The 24,421-nt window shown below is 34.7% G+C and overlaps 1 protein-coding gene across 1 annotated transcript in view; it reads left to right on the top strand.

Moving 5' to 3' along the window:
* Positions 1-24,421, top strand: part of SOS2 (SOS Ras/Rho guanine nucleotide exchange factor 2) — an 87,122-nt gene that overhangs the window by 8,470 nt on the left and 54,231 nt on the right. The window contains exons 2-4 of the mRNA XM_031453676.2: positions 13,479-13,604; positions 19,558-19,689; positions 20,577-20,741. Of these exons, the coding sequence (XP_031309536.2) occupies positions 13,479-13,604; positions 19,558-19,689; positions 20,577-20,741 (423 nt within the window). The remainder of the gene's footprint in view (positions 1-13,478; positions 13,605-19,557; positions 19,690-20,576; positions 20,742-24,421) is intronic.

Here is a 24,421-nt window from a genome sequence, read left to right as displayed (position 1 = left end):
ATAGGGATTGCGTTAAATCTGTAGATTGCCTTGGGCAGTATGACCATTTTAACAATAGTGATTCTTCCAATCCATGCTTCCTGGGTATTTCTATGTGAATATTCACAGCATGACCCAATCCAAGCTTATTACCATCTTCCATAAACCTCCATCTCCAGTATAAATGATATAGTACTCAGTTCTCAAGCCAGAAACCTGTCCCTTCCCTCTCACATCAAGCTCTCAACTAATCAGCCCTGAGTCTTGGTCTTTCTCCTCAAAGGAGTTTTCTAATTTTCTTTTTGCTACGTATCCTAAAAGAATTTTGAAAAATTTGCACATTTTTATGTTGACACCTGAACGTTTTCATCTTTAGGTTCAAATAGTCTCAGATGATATAATTTTATATGTGTTTTAAATACTGGTGATGTTTTAAAATAAAACAATCCCACCAGTTTTTTAAATGTACCCAATGAAATCTAGGTACCATAACAATTTGATATACACCATTCAGCCTTTTCAAATATACATTACAAAGTGCTTTTTTAATGGTTGGAAATTTTACATCAATTTTTTAATCTCTGTGAACTTTTCATTCTTCTTCCCTCACATAATTATATTCTAATATAACATTTTTATGTTTCAAAGTCTTTAATTGATACTCCTTTGTAATTATACTTCTTTGCAACAACAAAATGTCTGTATACTGAATTTTTGAAAATTTCCCCAATGCTCATAAAGCTTTAAAACTTTCCTTTTGGCTTGAGTTACTAGTAGTACATAATTGATCAAAAGGACGTAAATGTCATGAGCTCTGAAAAATAATTAATAATCATAAAGCTTTATTGAAAACACATTAGTCCGACATCTGTGTACCTGTTTGCATTATATTTAAATTAGTTCATGTTTTATAGGTGAATATTACTTATTGCTAAAATGAGACAGGTGCTTACTGTAGGGTATCAGGGTTCAGCATCAGTTCTACTTCTACTTTCCATTTCCGTAGATTAAGTCTTGAGAATGCTTGTTAATATAAGTAGAAGAAAATTTTAAAGCAGACTCATTTTATAAACTTCTTTGAAACTGTATGCCAAATGTTATATTGTGATTTATCAAAAAATTATTTTTAAAGCTCTATCAGCCAGGAATTGTTAAGTTCTCCTTCAGTTTTGTTTAAAGCAGAAAGTTGGAAAGCACCTGACTTGTAAAATGATTTATTACCTGGTCTTTAGAGTTATTCACTTTTTTATTTTCTAGCTTTTCCAGGACTTGTCAAATGACTAATTATTATTACTGTTACTTTTTCACTTTTTTACTTAGAAGTACTTTTGTAGTCCAGTGTAACCAAGAAAGATTGGAAAAATAAAAACAGTATTCAGTGTACCTTAGCCATGACAATGTTTATTGAGAAAATGTACTTTACGTTATCACATTCTTTAAATACATTTTCATCGAGTCCTGGGAGGTACACATCTAGCTCATCGTATTAATTTTCTGTTGCTGCATAACAAATTTGGTGACTTAATATAACACACATTTATTATTTCAAAATTTCTGTAAGTTAGAAGTCCAGACACAGCCTAGCCTAGTCTCTGCTTTGGGTGTCCTCAGCTGAAATCAAGGTTTTGGCTTGGGCTGCAGTCTCACCTGAGGCTCGGGGTACTGTCCAAGCTTATGTGGTTATTGGCAGAATTCATTTCTTTTCAGTTGCCTGTCTGAGGCCCTCAGTTCCCAGAGGCTGCTGCCACTCCTTGCCACGTGACCTCCCTATAATGTGTCAGTTTTCTTCTTCAAGGCCAGCAGGAGTGTATCTGCTGCTGTTACTTTTCTCGCACGTCTATACCCTCTTTTAAAGGACTCACCTGATTTAGGTCAGGCCAACCCAGGATAAGCTCCCTTTTGATTAATTCAAAGTCAACTGATTATGGACCTTAGTCACCTTTGTCCTACATAGTAATCTGATCACATGAGTGATAACTCATTGTATTCACAGGTCCTGCTGATATTCAAGGAGGAGTACACAGGGCATGTATACCAGGGGTGGGAATCTTAGGAGCCAGCCACCTTAGTTCTGCCTACCACACTCATTCATTTTATGGAAAATAACCCCACATAACCTAATTGGTAAGATCAGTTTTAGTTGTCAAGCCAAGTAGCTTATCATATTTATCTTCTTTCAAAGTCTGACTTAATTTTTCAGTTCAGGAGAATGTGTTACTACATGTCACATGCCAACCATCTCATTTCTGAATTCTAATTGTAAGATAGAAAGATAAGGTGTGAAAACTTGCTTTGGGGTTTTTCTCCTGAATGAAATAAAGTAATGTTGCCTTTATTTAGTATTTCTTAAAGATGCTTTCTTTTCTTTGTTTTCATGAGCTTCTCCTCTCATTATGATATATTTTTTGACAGCAGGCTAGGGGATGGAGGCAAAAAGGTACTTAAATGAAAAATATTTAGCATTATCTCTTTGACTTGTGTCCTAGAATTTATTTATTTATTTTTATTGCACTTCAGGGCAACACACCATAATGAGATTCAGGATAAGTAAGAGATCTGCCTTTCTTCATTAAAGTGGGAGAGGGGCAGTTGTGAAGGAGAGGTGGGAAAGGAAAACCTGCTTTATTTACTCCTTGAGTGCAGGCACCTTGCAGGCAGATCTTCTTAAAGAGTGCATATTGTAGTTTTGGTAGTATGCTGAAGAGCATAGGTATTTGGCCCAGGGAGTTAAATTTTGACTGAATAAAACATATTTAGTAAAAGTGATCTTTTTCTCAGGTCCCAGGAAAAATACCTGGTATGAATTTTGTCAATTTTATTTATTTTTCTCCTGTTATTTTTAAGTCTGTGGTGCCAGCTGCAGTTTACTTGCTAATGAGTAGTGCAAGATTGTAAAATAAATGAACAAGAGATACAGAGGTTTAACAGGGAGAAAAGCTTATGACTTTCTGTTTTTACTTACAAACATGCTTATAGTTTTAAGTTTTATAGTCATTTTTATTAACATTATTCTTTCTTACTATGATAAAGTATAAGTATCTTAATATTTCACATTCTTCTAAGAGCACTGTGACTACTGCCACTGGAACAAGTTGGAACCATTGGTCTAGCCTGTACTTTCTTGGCTTTACAGGCTAATGGTCTGGCTTTATTGGAAGGACTTTACAAGTTATATGCCATTTCATTCCAATCAAGGAAAATTTTACTGACAAACTTTCAGTTTCAGCTGGTGGTCTTTCCTACTTCTTGATTATTTTATGGTAAGCCCTTATCTAATACTAAGCTAAATAGAATGAAATTCCTGGCCTGTACTTACCTGTATTTTAAATAAACCTGCCTTGAAAACCTGTTAAGAAAGCACCTAATCAAGAACACTAAATCTAAGTGAGAAAAGTGAGTATTAATAGACAGTGGGAATAGAGGAATGTAGAGTAGGAAGCCGCTCATTTATGTTATATGGGATAGCTGAGTCTCCAGGTACATATCCAATGAAATAAAAACACATTTTATGGAGTTCTTAGTTTTTCCCAGTCTCCAGATTTCAGCAAGTCCGAGAAATCTGTTTGCTATCATAAATTTATTTAGTAACTGTTTACTGAGTGCTTTCTTTATGCAAGGCACGGTGCTTGATTACCTGTGTGGAATAAAGGAATAAAGGGGTGGGGAAATAGGAAGAAACCCAAAACACAAGAAATAGTTCCTAACCTTAATGAGTTTATCGTGTACAACTGTGATTTTAATTCTTCATTATACACCCTGATCAGAAAAATGCTCCTCAGATTATTATATTTTTATATTATTTTAAATAACTTAACTGGAAATTTAACATACAGTAAACTGCACATATTTAAAGTGTACAGTTTGATAAGTTTTTATGTCTGGATATTTCAGTAAAACATTCATAATAAAGATAGTAAGTATATCCTTGAGCCCCATAAATTTCCTCTTTACCCTCTATAATTCTCCCTCCCATCCCCCCCGGACCTCTCATCCACAAGCAGTCACTGATCTGCTTTTTAGGTCACTGTAGATTGCTTTTTCTAGAGTTTTTTTGGCATTGGAATCCCACAGTATGTATTCTATTTTTGCCTGGCTTCTTTCACTCAGCATAATTAATTTGAGATCCATGCATGTTGTTGCATGCATCAATAGTTCATTTCTTTTTATTGCTTAGTAGCATTCTATTGTGTGGATATACTTCTGTTTTTTTTTAAACCATTCACCTGGTGATGTACATTTGGTTTTCACATCTTGGGTATTACACATAAAGCTGCTGTAAACATTTGTGTACAAGTCTTTATGTGGCCATATATTTCCTTTTTTCTTAGGAAATAATCAAAGAGTGACTGGATCAGATAATAAGTGTATATTTAACTTTTTAAGTAACTATCAAACTGTTTTCTGTTCAAACTGTTGTACAGTTTTACATTCCCACCAGCAGCATAGGAGAATTCCAGTTCCTCCTGCCAATACTTGGTATTTAATTTATTTTAACCATTCTAATGGGTGTGTGCTGGTATCTTGTTGTTTTTAATCTCCATTTCACTAATGATTAATGATGTTGAGCATCTCTGGTGTTCTTTTTTGCCATCCATATGTCTTTGGTGAACTGTTCAGATTGCTTGCCCTTTTTTGTTGAGTTGTTTTCTTACTGCTGAGTTTTGAAATTTCTTTATATGTCTGAATATAGATCAATTATCAGATGTATGCTCTACAAAGATTTTCTTTCAGTATGTAGCTTGTCTTTTTATTCTCTTAATATTACCTCTTTTTTTAACAGCAATAAATCTTTAATGGGATTTTTTAAAGAAAATAATTTTTAAAAACAACAAACTCCACATTTAAACAAGAAAGTAAATAAAGTTAGTTGGCATTATTGTATACATCCAAGAATCAAAACAAGTTCTGGGTTAACATTCCACACCCAATAAAATGTTTGGACCCATCAGTGTTCAGAGTAATTGTATTTAGTACTGTCAATAATGGAGCCTTATCTTTGAATAATGTAAATAACTATTAATCCTATCAATAATGGAACCTTTGAATACTATAGAATGGTTTAAGGATGATAAACTATGTAGTTTAGGTTTTAGGTTTTCATTCTTCCCATGAATCCATATGCCACATGTATACTAGTCCTAAAATGTATTTATGTTGTCACTGTTAGTCCAAAATATTCATCATCCCAAATTAACCAGATTACAACTATCTAATCTCCAGAATTTTTATGGTGAGATGTACTAGAACCCATATATAACAACATCATTTTTCAAAACTAGCCTATCTAATCTGCCACTTCTTCATTTCTTCTCACTTTCTATGTATACATTAAATACCATAGCAACTTTACCTTAAAAAGTATAAGCTAATATGTTAATACACTTTTAGGCAGTAATTAATGATAAAGTTGTAATTTATTTACCAAGAAAAAAAATGCTAGTTTTTATTTTAAAATTTAGTTCAAGTATTGTCGTAGTAGTTTGTTTAATTGAGAATGATGGCTTCAGTTTAGCGGGTTCAATGTACATTAATTTAGCTCAAAATTAAAGAGATTAAACTATAATTAAAGCACATGGAGAAAATCTCAGTTTTAAAAAAAAAGACCAAAATACAGTTTTATTACTATAAAATGTTATTAATTCATTGTCTTTTTTTTTGACAATTATATTCAGTTAACTCCTAATATTATTGTTTGAAGAGTAAAAGTTTAAAATTTTTATGAAGTCTAGTTTATCCATTTGATTTTTTACAGACTGTGCCTTTAGTATCCTATCTAAGAAATAGTTGGTTAACCCAGGGTTACAAAATTTTTCTTCTATTTTTTCTTCCAGAAGTTCTATAGTTCTAGGTTTTACATTTAAATCTGTGATCTGTTTGACTTTATTTTATATATGATGAGATAATTTTATATATGTTATGTTTGTTTTATTGCATATGGTTGTCTGGTGGTTCTCCCATCATTTACTGAAAAAGTTAGCCTTTCTCCTTTGCTGAAGGCCTTTGCACCTTTATCAAAATCATTTGTCTATATGTAGTGTGGTTTTATTTCTCAATTCTGTATTCTGTTCCACTGATCTTTTTGCCTATCTTTACATCAATACCACACTATTTTGATTATTGTAGCTTTATAAAAAAAATCTTAAAATGAGGTAGTTTCAGCCTTCCTACTTCATCCTTTTTCAGAGTTGTTTTGGACCTTTGCATTTCCATAGGAATTTTAAAATTAGCCTATCAATTTCTACCAAAAAAACCCCCCTACTGGACCTACTGGAATTTTGATTTGGATTGTGTTGAATTTTAGATTGTTTGAGGGGTATTGACATCTTAACAGTATTGAGCCTTTTCAACCCATAAAGTTTATCTTTTCATTTATTTAGGTTTTTAAAAATTTCTATCAGCCGTATTTTGTAGTTGTTAGTGTTTCTCTTTAGGATGAAATTTGTTTCTTTTCCTTTTAAATTGAATTTTAACTCTTTCATAACAAACAAAACTTCCAACATTCTTAGTTGGTGTTTGAGGCACTTGCATCCTTGCAGAAGTATTGGCAATGGAATTAAGAATTTAACATAAGTAAATACACAGTAAGACTGTATAGCCAAAGGGATTTATTTCTACATCATACCAGAAACTCAAATTGTTAGTTGATTGAACAAATGTATTGGCAAGATTTTTAATTTGATTGTGAGTATGGGGAGCTAAAAAAATGTACTTTAGAAGATAACATTTCTAAAATTTGTCAAATCTAGTGTTTGTCAATTAAAAAAATAAATTTTAATGTTTTTATATGTGTCTGTGCATGAATTTATAGTATTATAACTTCTATTTACAGTGTATATGTAAGGAAATACCTTCTGGCAATTTGAAAATACGTTGTAAGTAAAATACAGGTTTGACTTGTTAATCTACTGTTAAAGACTGAAAATTATTTTAATTGCTCCTTTTCTGACTAGTCTTTCAGAAAAATATTAAAGGTGAGTTTGTTCTGATGTGGTAATTTTATGTTGACTACCTCTTAGGATGCTGAGATAGTAAATACTGTGAAAGCGCAAAGTATGGTTATCTTTCATTGCCATCTTCATGTCTTATTAGTATTTATAGGTGGGATTTTAACATTGTTTTCATGGCTTTCCATATTTGCAAGTACTTTAAGAAGTTTGGCATAAGAAACTCAGATCCTCAATGTTAAAGCTTCTTTGCAGGTTATTTGCTAAAATCATAATCACAGAAAAAAAATCCATCCCAGTTAGACATTATCTTAATTCTCATGCACAGTCATTTTTACTGAGTAGGCCCCTTGACTTTTATGGAGGCAGCCTTACAAACTCCATAAGAAACAGTCTTAAGAACTCCACTGCTAAATTTAAAATATAAATGTTTATTTCACATTTTTAAAAAAGTCTTTGTTCTGTTGCTCTAGTAGAAATACATGGTAAGATGTAATTAAGTGTCCAATTGTCATAGAGTGCAGAATGTAAGAGGAAACATTTATTTCTCCCAAATCTATTTTGAATTTCAAAAAAAAAATAAAGCCAGGTTTTTTGGATATTAGTCCTATATGAATTTCTAACTGCCTTACTTAAAATCTTTTCTAGTCTCTAGTTTCATGTGTCCTTCCTCTTTCCCACTTCCACACTTCAAATTGTGTTTCTTTATAAATTAGTTTGTGTTTTATCAAAATTATTCATGGAAATAAAAAGATAATTAGCTCTATAGGGCTTGTTATGAAAAACAGCAGAACCTCCTCACTAGTCACAAAATTTTTTGTTTCCTAGAGATGATCCCTTAAATTTTTCAAAGTGATTTGTTTCAGTATTCTGTATCTCTAAAGAAAAAAAGTGCTTATATTGCTACTTACTGACTTTTCTGTTTGGGGCATTATCTGTTGATTTCCTGCTATGGAAGGAAAGGATTTAATTTTTTTGTTTTGATTTAATATTCTTTATAAACATATACACATATGTTCCCCCTCCAACCATACGTACCTTACCACACATACATACTTCCTGCCTTCCCTCCTATCTCACAGTTATATCTTAATTTTGGTTGAATCAGTATTCAAAGTTTATATTGTTACGACTGTAAGTGTTATTTATAGTTAAACTACTTTTTCTTTCCTACCTAATAACCTTTTACTTTTACTGGAGTTAGTAATTGTCTTGTTTTCTTGTTTGTGTAGTTTTCTGTGTATTTATTAATTTAAGCTCAAACTCTCTACCAGTTGTCTAAATATCCTCCTTTTAGATACTCTGTTAATTTTATTTTTTGAGATAGTTTCTCCCAGAGCCTTCTGATCTGCTTCCGCCTGGACTGGTGACCTTTATACCTATTGTACAACTCTTAGAATTTTCCTTCACTTCATCCTGGGCTTTGCTTCTGTGTTAGTTCCTTTGTTTCTTATATACCATATTTTTCTCTTTCTTCTTTTGTACTCTCATTTTAGTGTGGTGCAAATTATAGAAGCTTAATGAGAAAGGGTACATGGGGGATACAATTTTTGGCCTTGTTATGTCTGAGCATGTTTTCATTTTACCAGGGCAACTATTGCCTTCCAGCTTCTAGTGTTACTATTGAATCTGGAGCTAGTTTGTCTTATGCTTTGTGTATGACTTGCTTCCTCCCTCCACCCTAAGCTGGTAGGATATTTTCTGTCTCCAGTGTTCTGACATTTTAATCACATTCATTAAGCTTGGGACTAGGAGGGCCCTTTTGACTTAATTTATTGATAATTTCACCCCTTGATATTCTGTTTGCTTGATGATTCTCTAACTTTTAAAAATCTTTTCTACAGTCAAGTGTAATACACAATCAGAAAATGCATAAAACATAAAAATACAATTTAAGGAACTCCTATTTAACCATCACCACGTTAGAAAACAGCACATTGTTAGCATTTTTCTCAGTAGAACTCTCCAGAAGGAATCTCTTTGTATCTATTCTTTTTATCTGGCTTCTTTCTGCCAACATTATTTTAAAGATTTTCCCACATTTTATGGAGCTATCCTTACTCATGTTTTCTTTTTTGCTGTATATATATTCCATTGTATAAATATGCCACAATTTATCTCTTGTACTCTAGATTGATACTCGAGTTTCTTCCTAGTTTGGAGGTATTACCAATAATGTTATTTATGAGCTTTCTCGTACATGTTTTCTGGTAAAGGTTTGTGCTTATTTCTCTAGAGCAGCGCCATCCAATTGAAATATAATTATTAGCCACATATGTAATTTAAAGTTTTCTCATAGCCATGTTAAAAATATAAGAAGACGCAGATGAAACTGATTTAAACAACATTTTATTTAACCCAATAAATCTAATCATTTCAGCATATAACCAACATAAAAATTACTGAGATATTTAACTCTTTTTTATACTGGATCTTTGACGTCTGATACGTAGTTTACTCTTACAGCCCATCTCAGTTCAGTGGAGCTACATTTCAGGTGCTCAGTAGCCACATGTGGCTAGTGTCTACTGTATTGGGCTATAGGGCACCAACGGTTATAAATATATTGAGCAGTGAAATTGGATCATAGGGTATGCATATCTTGAACTTTAGTAGGTGATGGCAAAGTTTTCTGAAGTGATTAAGCCATTTTACACTCCAGTGGCAGTGTGTGAAAGTTCCCATTTTTCCGCATAATCACCATCAGTTGGTATTATCAGACTTTAGTTTTCCTAGTTGGTAAGTGGGTACTAGTTTTCATTGTGGTCTAATTTGCATTTCTCTGATTGCTAAAGAGCTTGAGCACCTTTTCATATTTATTGGCCATTTGAATTTCTTTTGTGAAGTGCTTGCTTAAGTACTTTTTGCCCATTTTTTTTCTATTGGGATTTTTATCTTTTTTTTTTTCTATTGAATTTTTGAATTTTTAGGAGTTCTTTATATATTCTGAATGTAAGCCCCGCCCCCTTTTTAATTGAAGTGCAGTCAATTACAATGTGTCAATCTCTGGTGTGCAGCACAATGTCCCAGTTGAGCCCTTTTTAAAAATGTGTTACGTAGATATTCTTCAACTCTGTAATTTGCCTTTTCACTTCCTTAAAGGTGTCTTTTCATGAACTTAAGTTCTAAATTTTAATGCAGTTAAGTTTATCAGTCCTTTCTTTTATGGGTAATAATTTTCGTGTCCTTTTTAGGAAATCTTTTCCTGTCCTGAGGTGATGAAGATCATTATCTTTATTTTATGTTATCAGAACTTGAGTAGGTTTATTTATTTAATGGGTCTAAAACTGAACTAGAATTGGTTTTTCTATCAAATGTGAATAGGAGCTGATTTCATTCTTCTCTGTATGGGTGTCCAGTTGTTCACTCTTCATCCACTTGCCCCACCTTCCCTCAATAACCACCCCCCACCATAGTGCCACCTTTGTTGTAAATCAAGGGTCTGTATATTTGTGGGCTTGTTTCTGTACTCTCTTTTCTGTTTCGTTCATCTGTTTGTCTATCATTATAGCAGTGTCACATTCTTAATTACTGTAGCCTTGTAATAAATTCCAGTAATAATTGGAGCAAGTACTTATATTTCTTTAAGAGTATATGACTGATTTCTTAGCCTTTTGTATTTCCCTATAAGTTTTGAAATTTTCTTTTCAACTTTAACCAAACTATATGGTTTTGACTGGGAATTTATTAACTCTGTGCATCAATTTGAAGAGAATTGATATATTTACAGTATTAAGTCTGGTAATTCATGAACATGGTATTTTATTTTATTTATTTAAGATCTTTAATTTTTCTTAGAGTCTGGTTTTCTCCCTAGGAGTACTTCTTTTGTAAGATTGTACTTCTTCTGTAAGATTTATTCCAAGATAGATGGTATAATTTTTATTCTACTGTAAGTGATATTATTTTAAAATTTTACTGTCTAAACTTTGTTACTGTTACATAGAAATAACATTTTATTTTTTATAAATTTAAATAATTTATGTGTATAGTATTTTTATTTTCCTTCATAAGTGTATTAGTTTGAGATCGATAGAGATCAGAAATACACACACACACACACACACACACACACACACACTCCTTCTCTCTCTCTCTCTCTCTCTCCCCCTCCCTCTCCCTCTCTCTTACAGAGGCAGAGAAGTCCAGATGGGCCATCAGTAAGCTGGAAACCCAGGAGAGCTGATGGTATAATTTTAGTCCAAGTTGTAGTCCAAAAGCAGGAGAAGACCAAGGACTTGTCTCAAAGACTGTCAGGCAGAGAGAGAGAATTCTTTCTTACTCAGCCTTTTATTCTATTCAGGCCTTCAGTGGATTGCATGAGATCCACCCACATTTGGGAGGGCAATCTGCTGTACTTAGTCTACCAATTTAAATGTTATTCTCATCCTGAGACACATTCATAAATAATATGTAACCAAATATCTGGGTACCCGGTGGTCCAGAAGTTTACACATCAAATTAACGATCACACTGGGCAATCAAATCATCTGTAAATTTGTTTCTTCCTTTCTAATTCTTAAAATTTTATTTCCTTTTTTTGCTGTACTTCATTAGCCAGGACCTCCAGTATCACGTGGAATAGATATTAGAACAGTACTTTTACCTTTTTCCTAATCTCAAAAGGAAAGCTTTTAGTGTTTCACCATTAACTATGCTGTTTATTGTAGATTTTTATAGATATCCTTTACCAAATTAAGGAAATTATTAGAAGATTTTATTATGAGTGAATATTCAACTTTTAGATAATTTTTCTACATCTATTGAGATAATCATATTATTTTTCTCTTTTAATCTGTTAACAGTGAATTACTTTGCTTGATTTTCCAATATTAAGCCAACTTTACATTCCTAGGATAAACCCAACTTGGTCATGTTGTATAATTTTTTTTAATATATTACAGAATTAAGTTAGCTAATGTTTTATTTAGCTATTGTTTCTAGGTTCATGTGTGAAAATAAGCTACAATTTTCATCTTTGTTTTTGAGTTTTTCTATCAAGGCTAGCCTCAAAATAAGTTGGAAAGTCTATTTATTATTCTTTTACTATTTTTGAGAACATTTGCTTAAGATTGTTGCATTTCTTCCTTAGATGTTTGATGAGTGTGTCAGTGAAGCCATCTAGGCCCATAAAATGAGCTATAAAAGCAAGTCTTAACAAATTTCAAAAAATTGAAATCATAGAAAGTATGTTTTCTGACCATAATGTGGTTATTCTAGAAATCAGTAAAAACGATAACAGAGTAAAACTCTGTATGTCTAGAAATAAAGAAGTATACTACTAAATTCTAAAAGTTGAAGAAGAAACCATATGGAAATTACAAGTTATTTTGAAATGGATGACTGCAAAAATATTCAGATCAGAATCTGTGGGGTTTTTTAACAAAAGTAGTTCTTAGACAAAATATACATGTTACAAAAGAAAATAATGGGCTAAGTATTCATCTCAAGAAGTTAGAAAAAAGAATAAAAAGCAGAAGAAAAACTGAAGATGAAAGATATAAATGAAATATAAAACAAACATGAAATAGAGAGGATCAGCAAAGCCAAAAGTTGGTTTTTGAAAAGATTTAATAAAGTTGATAAACCCTTGAAAGACTTATAAGAAAAGAATGAACTCACTAATAACTGATATTAAGAATAAAAAGAAAGGACTTCATTAAAGATTCTATGAACTTAGAAGATGCAAGAGACTGTAATAAACAATTTTATGCTAGATATTGAGAATTTAGATGAAGTGGTCAAATTTATGGTATTTTCTTTGTGGGAAGATTTTGAATTACTGCATCAGTTTTCCAAAATAACTATGAGACTATTTAAATTTTTTATTACTTTTTATATTAGTGGCACTGATATCCTTCTAATACCATAGCATAAAAAGTTAGAACAGTAATTACTTCTCTTCATAATTCTTTGAACAAATATTTACATAACATCTACTCTAATGCTAGGTACTTTTTTTTTATCTTATTCTTTCTCATATTCAGTTTAACTGGATTATTTTTAGGATAGATTACTAGGTTCTAATTTTAAAAATTTAACAACAGAGGAGGCTCAGCACAGCTACGTGGCAACAGAAAGGAGATTATACAATTGTGAAAGAAATCTGACTAGCACCTACTTCATAGAGAACCTCTATAAAAGCAAAATCGTCTGGTTATTCAGAGATACTTCTACTGCTGAGGTTCATGACCTAGTATTCATAGGCTTGTATTAGATTTATTAGGTAACTTCAGGGTATCCATGCTTCCTTTGAAACCGTGTAGAATATATTACGTGTATATGCTCTTTTGATGGTAAGGAAGAGAGAGGCCAGTGGCTTTCGATTGATTTTCATAGTGTCTAAAAAAGATTAAGAACCACTGCTTTGAATTAAAAAAAGTTTACAGAGACCAACAAATACATTCGTTTTCTTTGTGTATGTGTGTGTTTTATGCCTGTATCTGAGTAACCATTCTGGAAAATGCTATTAATTATAAATTAGGATTCTCTGACTTTTTTTTCAATTAATAGCATTTTGTCTGTACTTTAATTGAAAACTTTTTTTCTTTAAAGGTTCAGGAGCAAGTACATCCCAATCTCTCAGCTAATGAAGAGTCTCTCTATTATATTGAAGAGCTGATTTTTCAGCTGCTTAATAAATTATGCATGGCCCAACCAAGGACTGTTCAAGATGTGGAGGTAAAAATTATTTTGTTATTTCAAAAAGTCATTGAACCACTGTATAAATTAATTTTTATATTTAAATATGTGTCATTCACAATAAGCATGTAAACTAAAACCATTGAAATCATACGGGAGATATATGGTGAGTTCGTTTTTGTCAAAGATGTCAAGGCAATTCAATGGGGAAAGGAAAATTTTTCAGCAGAAAAAGTGCTAAAGTAACTGGATAAATTTATGGTGGAAAAAACCCTTGAAACCTATTTCACACAAAAATTAAATTCACAGTGTATCATAGTCTTAAATATAAAAGCTGAAACTGTTAAGTTTCTGGAAGAAAATGCAGCAGAATATCTTTATCAGCTGTGATTAAACAAATATTTTTTTTACAGAGGACTCAAAACACCACTAAGTATCAAAGAATAAAATTGATGCAAAAGTAAAAAAGGTATAAGTCACAGACTAGGAGAAAATGTTATCAATATATATTCCTTACAAAGGACTTATGTCCAGAATATGTTAAAAACTGCTACAAATCAATAATAAAAAGACACCCTGCTCATCCAAATGGACAAAAGTCCTGAATAGACTCTTTATAAAAGAAGATATACTTATAGCCAATAAGCATAAGAAAAGGTACTCAAGCTCATAATTCATCAGAGAAATAGAAATTAAAGCTATAATTAGATACTATTTCATTGTAATAGTATCCCACTAAAAGGGATAAAATTAAAGACTGATAACACGGAATGTTAATAAGATTTAGAGGCGAAAAAGAGGAGTTCTATTTTGGTGGGAGTCGGGGGAGGATTTACTTATTTAATTTTAGAGGCGGTATTTGGAGTTGAACCCAGGACCTTGTGTATGCTAAGCATGCGCTCTGCCACTTGAGCTATATCCTTCTCCTCCCAGAGGAGTTAGAGCTCTTATACAATGCTAGTGGGAGTATAAAATGGCTAACCACTTTGAAAGATTGTTTTGCAGTTTCTTATAAAGTTAAATATGTATCTATCCAGTTTTACTCCTAGGTATTTAACTCTAGAGAAATGAAAATACATCTTCACAAAGAGACTTACACATCAATGTCCAAGCATTTTACTCATAATAGGCAAAATTGGAAATAAATTTCCATCTACAAGAAAATGGGTAAACAAATTGTTGTAGATTCGTAAAATGGAATACTACTCAGTAATAAAATGGAGGAACAAACTACTGATATATGCAATAACATAGCCACAATTCACAGATACCATGCAGAGGGAAAGAAGAAAAACCGTACCCCAGAGAGTATATATTGTATGATACCATTTATATGAAATTCAGAAATAGCTAAAAGTTATGGTGATAGAAATCAGGGTGGTGGCTACCTATGAGGGATGAGATTAAGATGATAAGAAATTTTCTGTATCTTGATTGCAGTGTTGGTTACACAAGGTGTAAGCATTTTTCAAAACTCATTCAATTGTACGCTTTAGATCTGTGCATTTTACTGCATATAAATATTACCTCAATAAAGGACTAGTGTAAAATAAGGATGTTTACTCATTGATTAAATATATGCATATCTATACACCTAAAAGATCATGTATAATTTAGTGCTGAAATAATTTGTTTTGGCTCAGCTACATGGGCGTACTTACAGATTTTTAGAATTATCTGTCAGCATAGCTTTCAAAAGTTGCTTTGACATTATACTGTTTGCATCACCTTTCTTTTGAAGCTTGTTTCTATAACAAGGCAACAACTTCCAATATAAAGGAAAATCTTAATTTGGAGTAACGAATCTATTAAGATTTTCAGGGGGGAGAGGAGAAGCAAGATGGAGTAGGAGGACACTTGTAGCTCACCCTCTCCCACAAATACCCCAAAACTCACATCTACGGACCTACTCAGCCAACCAGAGCACCTGTCGAACTCCGACAGAACATCGCCTTCTTCGAAAGACAAAGACGCCAAAAATCTGGTAGGAGAAAAGAAAAAAAGAAAGAAGAGAAAGCAAAACAGTGTGGGACCGATTGCATGGGGAGGGAGCGGCAAAGGAGGACTGGCGCTCATTTGCTGGGTCTCTCCCCTCCAACGGAGAGGAAAGCGGGACGGAGGGGGAGCCTCCGAGGCTCAGGTCTGCCCTGAGCACCCCTTGACCGACAGAACTGAGTTAAATGAGCACAAAGGGTCCCTGCAACACCCAGCCTGAGATGTGAGCCGGCAGCTGGGGCCGGGACAGGCTGCCCGAGCCAGGTGGAGGACTGGGGTGGCTGCACTGAGGCAGCCCTGGGGGACTGCAGGGTGCTGCGTGCTGTGGCTTGAAGGGGATTTGGAGCAGAACCTCGGTCCCCCATAAATTGCAAAAAAAGCAAAGCAACATGGCTGGTGTGCCCTGGGGGGAGGGGCGCCGTAGCCTTTGTCTCCTCAGACCTGCGCCGCCATTACTGGTGCATCTCGCAAGAAGAGAGGCTGGGCGCAGCCACAGCCACCATCTCCTCCAGTGCGCAGCGCCCGGGCAGGGGTGGGGCTGAGACCTGAATCTGCATCTGGGGGCTCCGCAACCTTCTGGGCAGGACTGAGACTTGTTTACAGCCCGAGGCAGATAGGATCTTTCTGCCCTGGCACCTCAGAGGACTTGCACCACCAAGACAAACAAGGAGCTGAGATTTGGCACAGAGCAGGGACGGGGCTGTTCCGCAGTCTTCCGTGAGCCCACCTTTGGAGCTCCGACCTGAGGCGGAGCTGGCAGCTGCACAGAGCAGCGGAGTGGCTGGCGTTGGGAGAGGGCGGGCGGCCACCCGCCTTCCTGGGAGGATTGCAGCACCTGACCACGGTGCTGGGAGGGGGCGTGATCCACCCACCTCCCTCCCTCCCGATCACAGCATCTGACTGCTGCATCGGGAGGAGGGGTAACCCGCCCACCCACTGGGTAAGCTCAGCTCCTGACCCAGTGTTAGGAGGGGGCGCGATCTGCTAGCCAACAGCCACTGGGAGCAGCGCAGACAAGGGTGCCAACAGAGGGCCTCCGGAAACAGCAAGCTGAGTTCATGAAACAGGGTGAAGACACAAAGACCTCTCGATAAAATCATAAAGAGCACACTGCCTCTAGGAGAACTAGTTAACTGATACTCCTTAAGTTGCAGTGCCAGAGAGATATGAGCAATATGAAGAAGCAGAGGAACCACTCTCGATTAAAACATCAAGAGAAATCCCCTGAAAGCACAATCAAGGAAATAGACATTGATGGCCTACTAGATCAAGATTTCAAAAAAGGAGTGATCAAAGTACTGAAGGAACTAAAAGAAACAGTGTTTAGAGATATAAAATATGTCAAAAATGAAATAGAAGCTATAAAGAAGAACCATGTAGAATTAGTAAACTCATTTGCTGAGATGAGAGCTGACCTAAAGGCTGTACAAAGCAGTCTAGATAATGCAGAGGAACGAATAAGTGACCTAGAAGACGGGACAACAGAAAGCAGCCAATCAGAACAGCTGAGAGAAAAACAAATGAAAACAATATAAGGGACCTATGGGATAATATAAAGGGTGCCAACCTACGCGTAATAGGGGTTCCAGAAGGGGAAGATAGAACAAAGGGGATTGAAAAGGTATTTGAAGAAATCATGACTGAAAACTTCCCAAACCTGAAGAAGGAATCAGATATCTAAGTACAGGAGGCTCAGAGGGTCCCAAACAGGAAGAAACCAAACAGACCCACACCAAGACATATCATAAACAAGATGGCCAGAGTCAAGGATAAATGAATGATCCTAAAGGCAGCAAGAGAAAAACAAAGAGTGAGTTACAAGGGAACCCCCATAAGGCTCTCAGCTGATTTCTCTACACAAACACTACAGGCCAGAAGGGAGTGGCAAGATATATTCAAAGTCCTGAATGAACAAAAGATGCAGCCTGGGATACTCTATCCAGCAACGCTATCCTTTAGAATAGAAGGAGAGATAAAGAACTTCACAGACAAGCAAAACCTAAAAGAGTTTGGCAACACTAAACCCATGCTAAAAGAAATATTGACAGGTCTACTCTAAATAGAAAAGAAGCAGGATGCTACAAAAATGAGAAACTCATAACTGGAAAGGAGATAACTGCCATGAATTACAAAAAGAATAAACACAAAATTATAAAAGAAGACATCTAAATCATTAAGAGTGGGAGAGGGAAGCAAGGAAAGCCACTGTGGAAAATGGTGTGGAGATTCCTCAAAAGACTAGGAATAGACTTACCATATGACCCAAGAATCCTGCTCCTGGGCATGTATCCAGAAGGAACCCTACTTCAACATGACACCTGCACCCCAGTGCTCATAGCAGCACTATTTGTAATAGCCAAGATACAGAAGCAGCCTAGATGTCCATCAACAGATGACTGAATAAAGAAGATGTGGTATATTTATACGATGGAATACTATTCAGTCACAAAAACCGACAACATAACGCCATTTGCAGCAACATGGATGTTCCTGGAGAATGTCATTCTAAGTGAAGTAAGCCAGAAGGAGAAAGAAAAATACCATATGAGATCGCTTATATGAGGAATCTAAAAAACAAAAAACAAAAAACAAAAAACCCCCATAAATACAAAACAGAAACAGACTCATAGACATAGAATACAAACTTGTGGTTGCCAAGGGGTTGGGGGGTGGGAACGGACAGACTGGGATTTTAAAATGCAGAATAGATAAACAAGATTATACTGTATAGCACAGGGAAAAATATACAAGATCTTGTGGTAGCTCATAGCAAAAAAAAAGTGACAATGAATATATGTATGTTCATGTATGACTGAAAAATTGTGCTCTACGCTAGAATTTGATACAACATTGTAAAATAACTATTACTCAATAAAAAAATGTTAAAAAAGATTTTCAGGGGCGTGGGTATAGCTCAGCAGTAGAGTGCATGCTTAGCATGCATGAAGTCCTAGATTCAATCCCCAGTACCTCCATTAAAAAAATTTTTTTTTAAATAAACCTAATCCCTCCCAAAAAAAACCTGAAAAAAATACAAAATTATATTTTACAAAGATTTTTCAGGGACTCTGGGAATTAAAACTTGTTTCCCTGTTCTCTGCTGTAAGAGATGGACATAAATAAAGATAATAAAAGTGTATTTTTCAGAAGCTAAATATGCTAGAAGCTGAGAATATAATTTTAAAAATGGGAAATCCTGCCAAATTGGAGTTTGATTCAGTTATCATTACTTCTCATTTGTACCAGTTACTGGTTACATTTAAAATTAGCTGAGCCATAATAGTAACATAAAGTGCTTGGGTTGTTTTTTGCCAAAAGATTTATTTCCTTAAGGCATTCTGAGCTCTGCCACACACGCACTCAATCCTCTAGGAGGTACATGATATTCTTCTTTTTAAAATTCTTCTCTATATTTGAAGCTCTGAGATTAACAAAAGGAGAGTGACTGCATAATAATTATTAATCACAAATTAACAACTTCTGCTAGGTAAACAGTTTTAACCCTAGCAACCTTACCTTAAAATCACTGATAGAGTATTTCATGCTTGCTTTAATCTCTCCTAATATTGTTACTTTTTAGCCTTTTTACAATTTTGTCTTAGTTATGCTTACACTTAAAGCCATCTGTTTAAACTTCATCTTTTTCTTCTTCTTCTCCTTTTTTTTATTTTTGATCTTTTTGTGGGGGGAGGTAATTAGATTTACTTATTTACTTTTGATGGAGGTACTGAGGATTGAACCCAGGACCTTGTGCATGCTAAGCATGCACTCTACCACTGAAGTATACTTTCCTCCCCACCTTTTTCTTTACTCATGGGAATTATGTGGAAAAATCTTGATAGTCATGTTGATCTTTTTTTTAAACAAAAAATTCACTTATTATAGGAATCAGAACATGTTATTGCTGTTGTTAAGGATGGTGATACAGTTTAATTTTATATGAATTTTCTCTTTATAAGCACTTCTGTTAACAGTAGTTCTGCTGTGATCTGAACAGGAACGAGTTCAAAAAACCTTCCCTCATCCAATTGATAAATGGGCTATTGCTGATGCACAGTCTGCCATAGAGAAACGAAAACGAAGGAATCCTCTCTTACTGCCTGTGGACAAAATCCATCCTTCATTGAAGGTAAAAAAAAAAAACAAAAAAAAAAAACGAGCAAACAAACCGAAACAACCATTGGGGAAGTTCTTTATAACAAATAATACTTTATGTAGTATCGGTATGTTTACATATCATGATCTGTGTTATTGTCTATGTGCACTTGAGTGTAGAGACTTGTACATACACACATATATATGCTTCTTAATATGTGTCCAAAACAAAAATAAATATACTTTGATAAGATTACTTTTCAAGTAATATTAAAAGTTAATGATAAGAAATAATGCATCTTTGTGGCATCTTCTGATGACTGTTCCCCCCTGACTGACTTTTAACTTTTTGTTGATTAAGAAAACATGTAATGAAAAAGCTACTGTGTGTTCAGAACAACTTTCACATTAATTTGTATTTAATATGCATTGTAAAAGGAGGCTAAGGGATATTATTTAGTCTGTAGAAAATAATTGTTGTACATGAATTTGAGTATCCCTTGATAGCAATTTCAAGACCCCCTACTCCCAACACATACACACGTCCTCCCCTCAGTAGAAACCATTGTAATTTGGGGGATATTAATTAAAGCAGGATCCTTGAAGTTACCAGATACTTGTCAAATGGGTCAAGAGGTTTTCAGTGAAGTCCAGCCCAAGATTTCTGTGTTAGATTCTAACAATCTCTTCTTGTTTGATGCCAAAGGCAGAGCTGTTAGATTAGATATCTCTTAAAACAAAACATAAACCTGATACTGGGCCACCAGCTCATTCTATATACTGTGGTACCTGTGAGTATAGACATTTGGTTTATAGAAATTTCTTGATAAGCAAGAATGTTAAATAAAATTTTTGAGTGCTTAACTGCTACTTGACAGTGTTGCTTTCTTTTAGAATTAAATTGTTTATTTTTTCCCACAGGAAGTTTTAGGGTACAAAGTGGACTACCACGTGTCCCTATATATTGTGGCTGTACTAGAGTATATCTCAGCTGATATTTTAAAATTGGCTGGTAATTATGTTTTTAATATCCGACATTATGAAATATCCCAACAGGACATTGAAGTGTCAATGTGTGCAGATAAGGTAAGTGTTAAAAGGTATTTCACCTTAACTTGAAAGATAGTGACTGTCTCTTCTGCCTTTGTTTTTGTAGTACATGATTATATTAGTGATTTTTGTAATTCCCAGTATTGGAAGACAGAAAAATGCAGGCTTTACAAACTAACAGTGATATTTTCAGGTTTTTTCAGCATGTGATAGGATGAGAATCTTTTTTTCCATCAAGAATTTTTTACTTACAGAAAAAACATCCAAAGCTTCAAGCCAGTTTAGGAAAAGTAGTTTGAGTTTTGTATTTTTAGAAAGATAATAAATACAGAGTAATCAGATACTTTTAAGTATAGGAAGTAATTCTGAAAAACATACTTTGGTTTCAGAGGATGGTTCAGTGGGACACAGATAGAAAAAGACTTTGCAATGCCAAAGTTACTTCCTTTTGATAATTTTTTTTTCCTTCTTTCTTCCTTGTTGTAAGTTATTCTGGAAAGAAATTGAGTCTTTATTTTCCTCTCTCCTTTTCTTCCCTTTCTACTTGCCCTCCTTTTTTTCTTATTTTTAAATCAACATTTTGAGTACCTGTTATGTGCCAGTCACTGTCCTGAATATTGAAGATACAACAGTGAACAAATCAGCAATCCCTGTGTTAGAAGGAATTTATTTTAGTAGGAAATGAAAGTATTATAAACAAATAATCACAGCACAATATAATTAAAACTATTACACAAATAAATCAAAGGTGTAGTGGAAAAGTGATTAACTCTGGCATAGGGGAGACCAGGAACACTTCATAGAGAAGGTGCCTAAGCTAGACCTCTGAGGGTTGATGACCCCAGGACCTGGCACATGCCAGTGGTTTTCTCCTTTGCACGTCAGAATTACCAAAAAGCTTTTAAAAAATACTGATGCCTGCATCTAACCCCCAGAGATTCTGATTTACTTGGCCTGGGTTGGGCCTCTAAGCCTCAAAATTTTTGAAAATGTCTCAGGTGATTCTCATGTGCAGTTACAATTGAGAGCCATAGTACTATGCCATAGTCTCAAAAATGATTTTTCACTTAAATTTCATAGTAGAAATTCCTTGTTATTTTTATTTTGACTTCTGAAATTATGATTACATTTTTAAACTTTGTTTCTATCTCAAATTTTAGAAAAGTTGCAAGTGCAATAAAAGTACTCTGTGCCCTAAACTGCTTGAGTGGGTTGCCAACATAGTTTAGTGTGTCCTACAAACGAAACATTCTATGTAATTGCAGTCTGACAACAAAATCCAGGAAATGAATCTTGATACATTATATTATGTAATCCTCAGACCCCATTCAAGTTTTTCCGGTTGTCCCAGTGATGTCCTTTATAGCAAAATGATACAGTTCAGAATCATGTGTTGTGTTTAGTTGTATCTTTTTCCTCCTTGTTCAGTCTGGAACAGTTCTTCATTCTTCCCTTAACTTTTATGACCTTGATGTTTTCAAGGATTATACTAGTTACTGTTTAAAGTGGCCCTTACTTTAGTTTTTTTCTGATGTTTTCTCTTGATAAGATTCAGGCTGTGGATCTGTGGCAGGAATATCAGAAGTTCTCACTGCATTTTCTGACATGACACACAATTTTGATATGTCCCATTACTGGTGATGTTCACTATGATCATTTGATTAAGGGTTTGTCTAATAGGCTTCTATACTTTGAAGGACTCTTTTCCCTTTTGTAATTAATAAATATTTTGTGAAATATTTTAAGGCTATGTAAATATCTCATTCTGCATTACACTTTAAATTTACGAATTTGTTTATTTCAATATGGACTCATTGATTCTTGTTTTATTCAATGGGGCATAACTTGTTACTTCATTATTTATTTTGATATTCAAATTGTCCCAGATTTGACCAACAGGAGCTCCTTCAGTTTGGCTTCTCTATCCCTGTCATTCTTTGAACACTTCTTTGACACAAGGTGTCCCAGGTTCAGCTTGTTCTTTACCTGCTGCTCAAGCCTAGGAGTTGCTGTTTTCTGAGAAATCCTGGTTCCTTTAGTGGAGAATGGTATTTAGAAACTAAGATCTTGGTGCTAGATGAGGTCATTGCTATTGGAGTGTCACTCCTCTGGTCTCTTAGAGGCCAGAATTAGGGGGGGGGTGTGTGTATACACATTATGTATATACATACACACTTGTGTTTCTTATCTTTTTATGAATTCACAGATCTCTTCAATCCAGATTGAATACCAAAGGATTCATTTTAGCCTCCTCTTTTTCACATTTGTAACTTCCTTATCTGACAGTGAAAAACCTGGCTCCTGTTTTGCTTAATATATTTACTTATCTGATCAATCTTTCTATATGTGACTAGTCTCCCAGCAGATCTCTCTCCCCTCACTGGTGTAGGTACCCTTCTTAACCTAGTTTCGGATTAGAAACCCTCCTCCCTCTTTGTATGCATTCTCCTCACCCCTCTCAAGCTTTGACAGTCCCATGTTGGGCCACTGCTGCTATGGGACTACCTTCCCATGCAAATGCCCTCCTCACCCATTAGGGCTCCAGCACCCTGCATCGGGCTGCCGTACCATATGGATGGTCTCTTTACCTCAATTGATCTCTAACATCCTGTGCCACTGTGACCCCCTCTGTAGATATCCTCCTTCCTCCACTCGGGAACTGGCACCCTGAGGTGGGCCACTACAGCTTTTCCCTACACTCTGGTGCAGGGATTCCTACCTCAGTCACCCCATTCCTCCCCTCCCCTCCTTGCCCCCAGACAGTGGGCTTGGACAGGGTTATTGAGGGACTATGGGAAGAAGAGACTGTATTGCACATCTGAGTCAATCACCTTTTCTATGACTCTTTTTAAAAAGGCAAAAGCAGTTAAATTCTAAACAATTACACAGGCTCAGAACTACAAGAGACTGAATCCTCGCAACAAACTGACAAGTGATCACATATGCTCCATTTGGGCACTGGGGAGCTTATTTCTCATAAAACTCTTCATTTTTATAAAATTCAATTAAGGTGAAATGTCTTCCTCATACAGAGTTAAAATTTATTTTTCTATTAACTTTCATTCACTAATTCTAATTCTCTCTTCTTGACTACATTAAGTAAGACTAAACTGTTTTTCAGAATAAGTCATTCTGTTATTTAAAGCATTTTTCCATGCATTAAATTTTCACCTTTTAAGACTTTAAAAAATAATCTTGTGACATGATTTTCAGATCTCATTATTGCATTGCTCTTAGACTATAACATCTAAAACTAAAGACAACAGTCTAGATTTGGTCTGACCAACACAGAATTACAGTGAAATGCCCACCTCCTTTATACTATATGCTATTCTTTCATAATTTCAGCATTTCAGAATTTCGTAAATTCAGCATTTTTTGGCCGCAAATTTCCCTCTGTTGGCTTGTTGAGTTTGCAGATGTCTTAACATATCTTTCATTTCTTACAACTTGTACTGTTGATTTTTTTTCCTGTAAGTTTGACTTCAGATTTATCTCTGGAAACTTCATACAGTTGTTGAGACTATGCTGCAGAATATCAAGATATTATAAAAATCTAGTTTTGTCATTCAGCATTTTAGATATTCTATCAGGTTTTTGTAATATATGCAAATCTGAGAAACTTTGTTTTAGTTGGTATTATTTATTAAAAATATTGAACAAGTTTAAGAGATGAGTTTTCCCACCTATGTTATTAGAGATACCTTTCTAGGTTA

The sequence above is a fragment of the Camelus dromedarius genome, chromosome 5 (assembly GCF_036321535.1).
Source record: "Camelus dromedarius isolate mCamDro1 chromosome 5, mCamDro1.pat, whole genome shotgun sequence".
NCBI lineage: Eukaryota > Metazoa > Chordata > Mammalia > Artiodactyla > Camelidae > Camelus > Camelus dromedarius.
The sequence above is the reverse complement of the archived record's forward strand: the minus strand, read 5'-3'. Positions and strand labels throughout refer to the sequence as shown.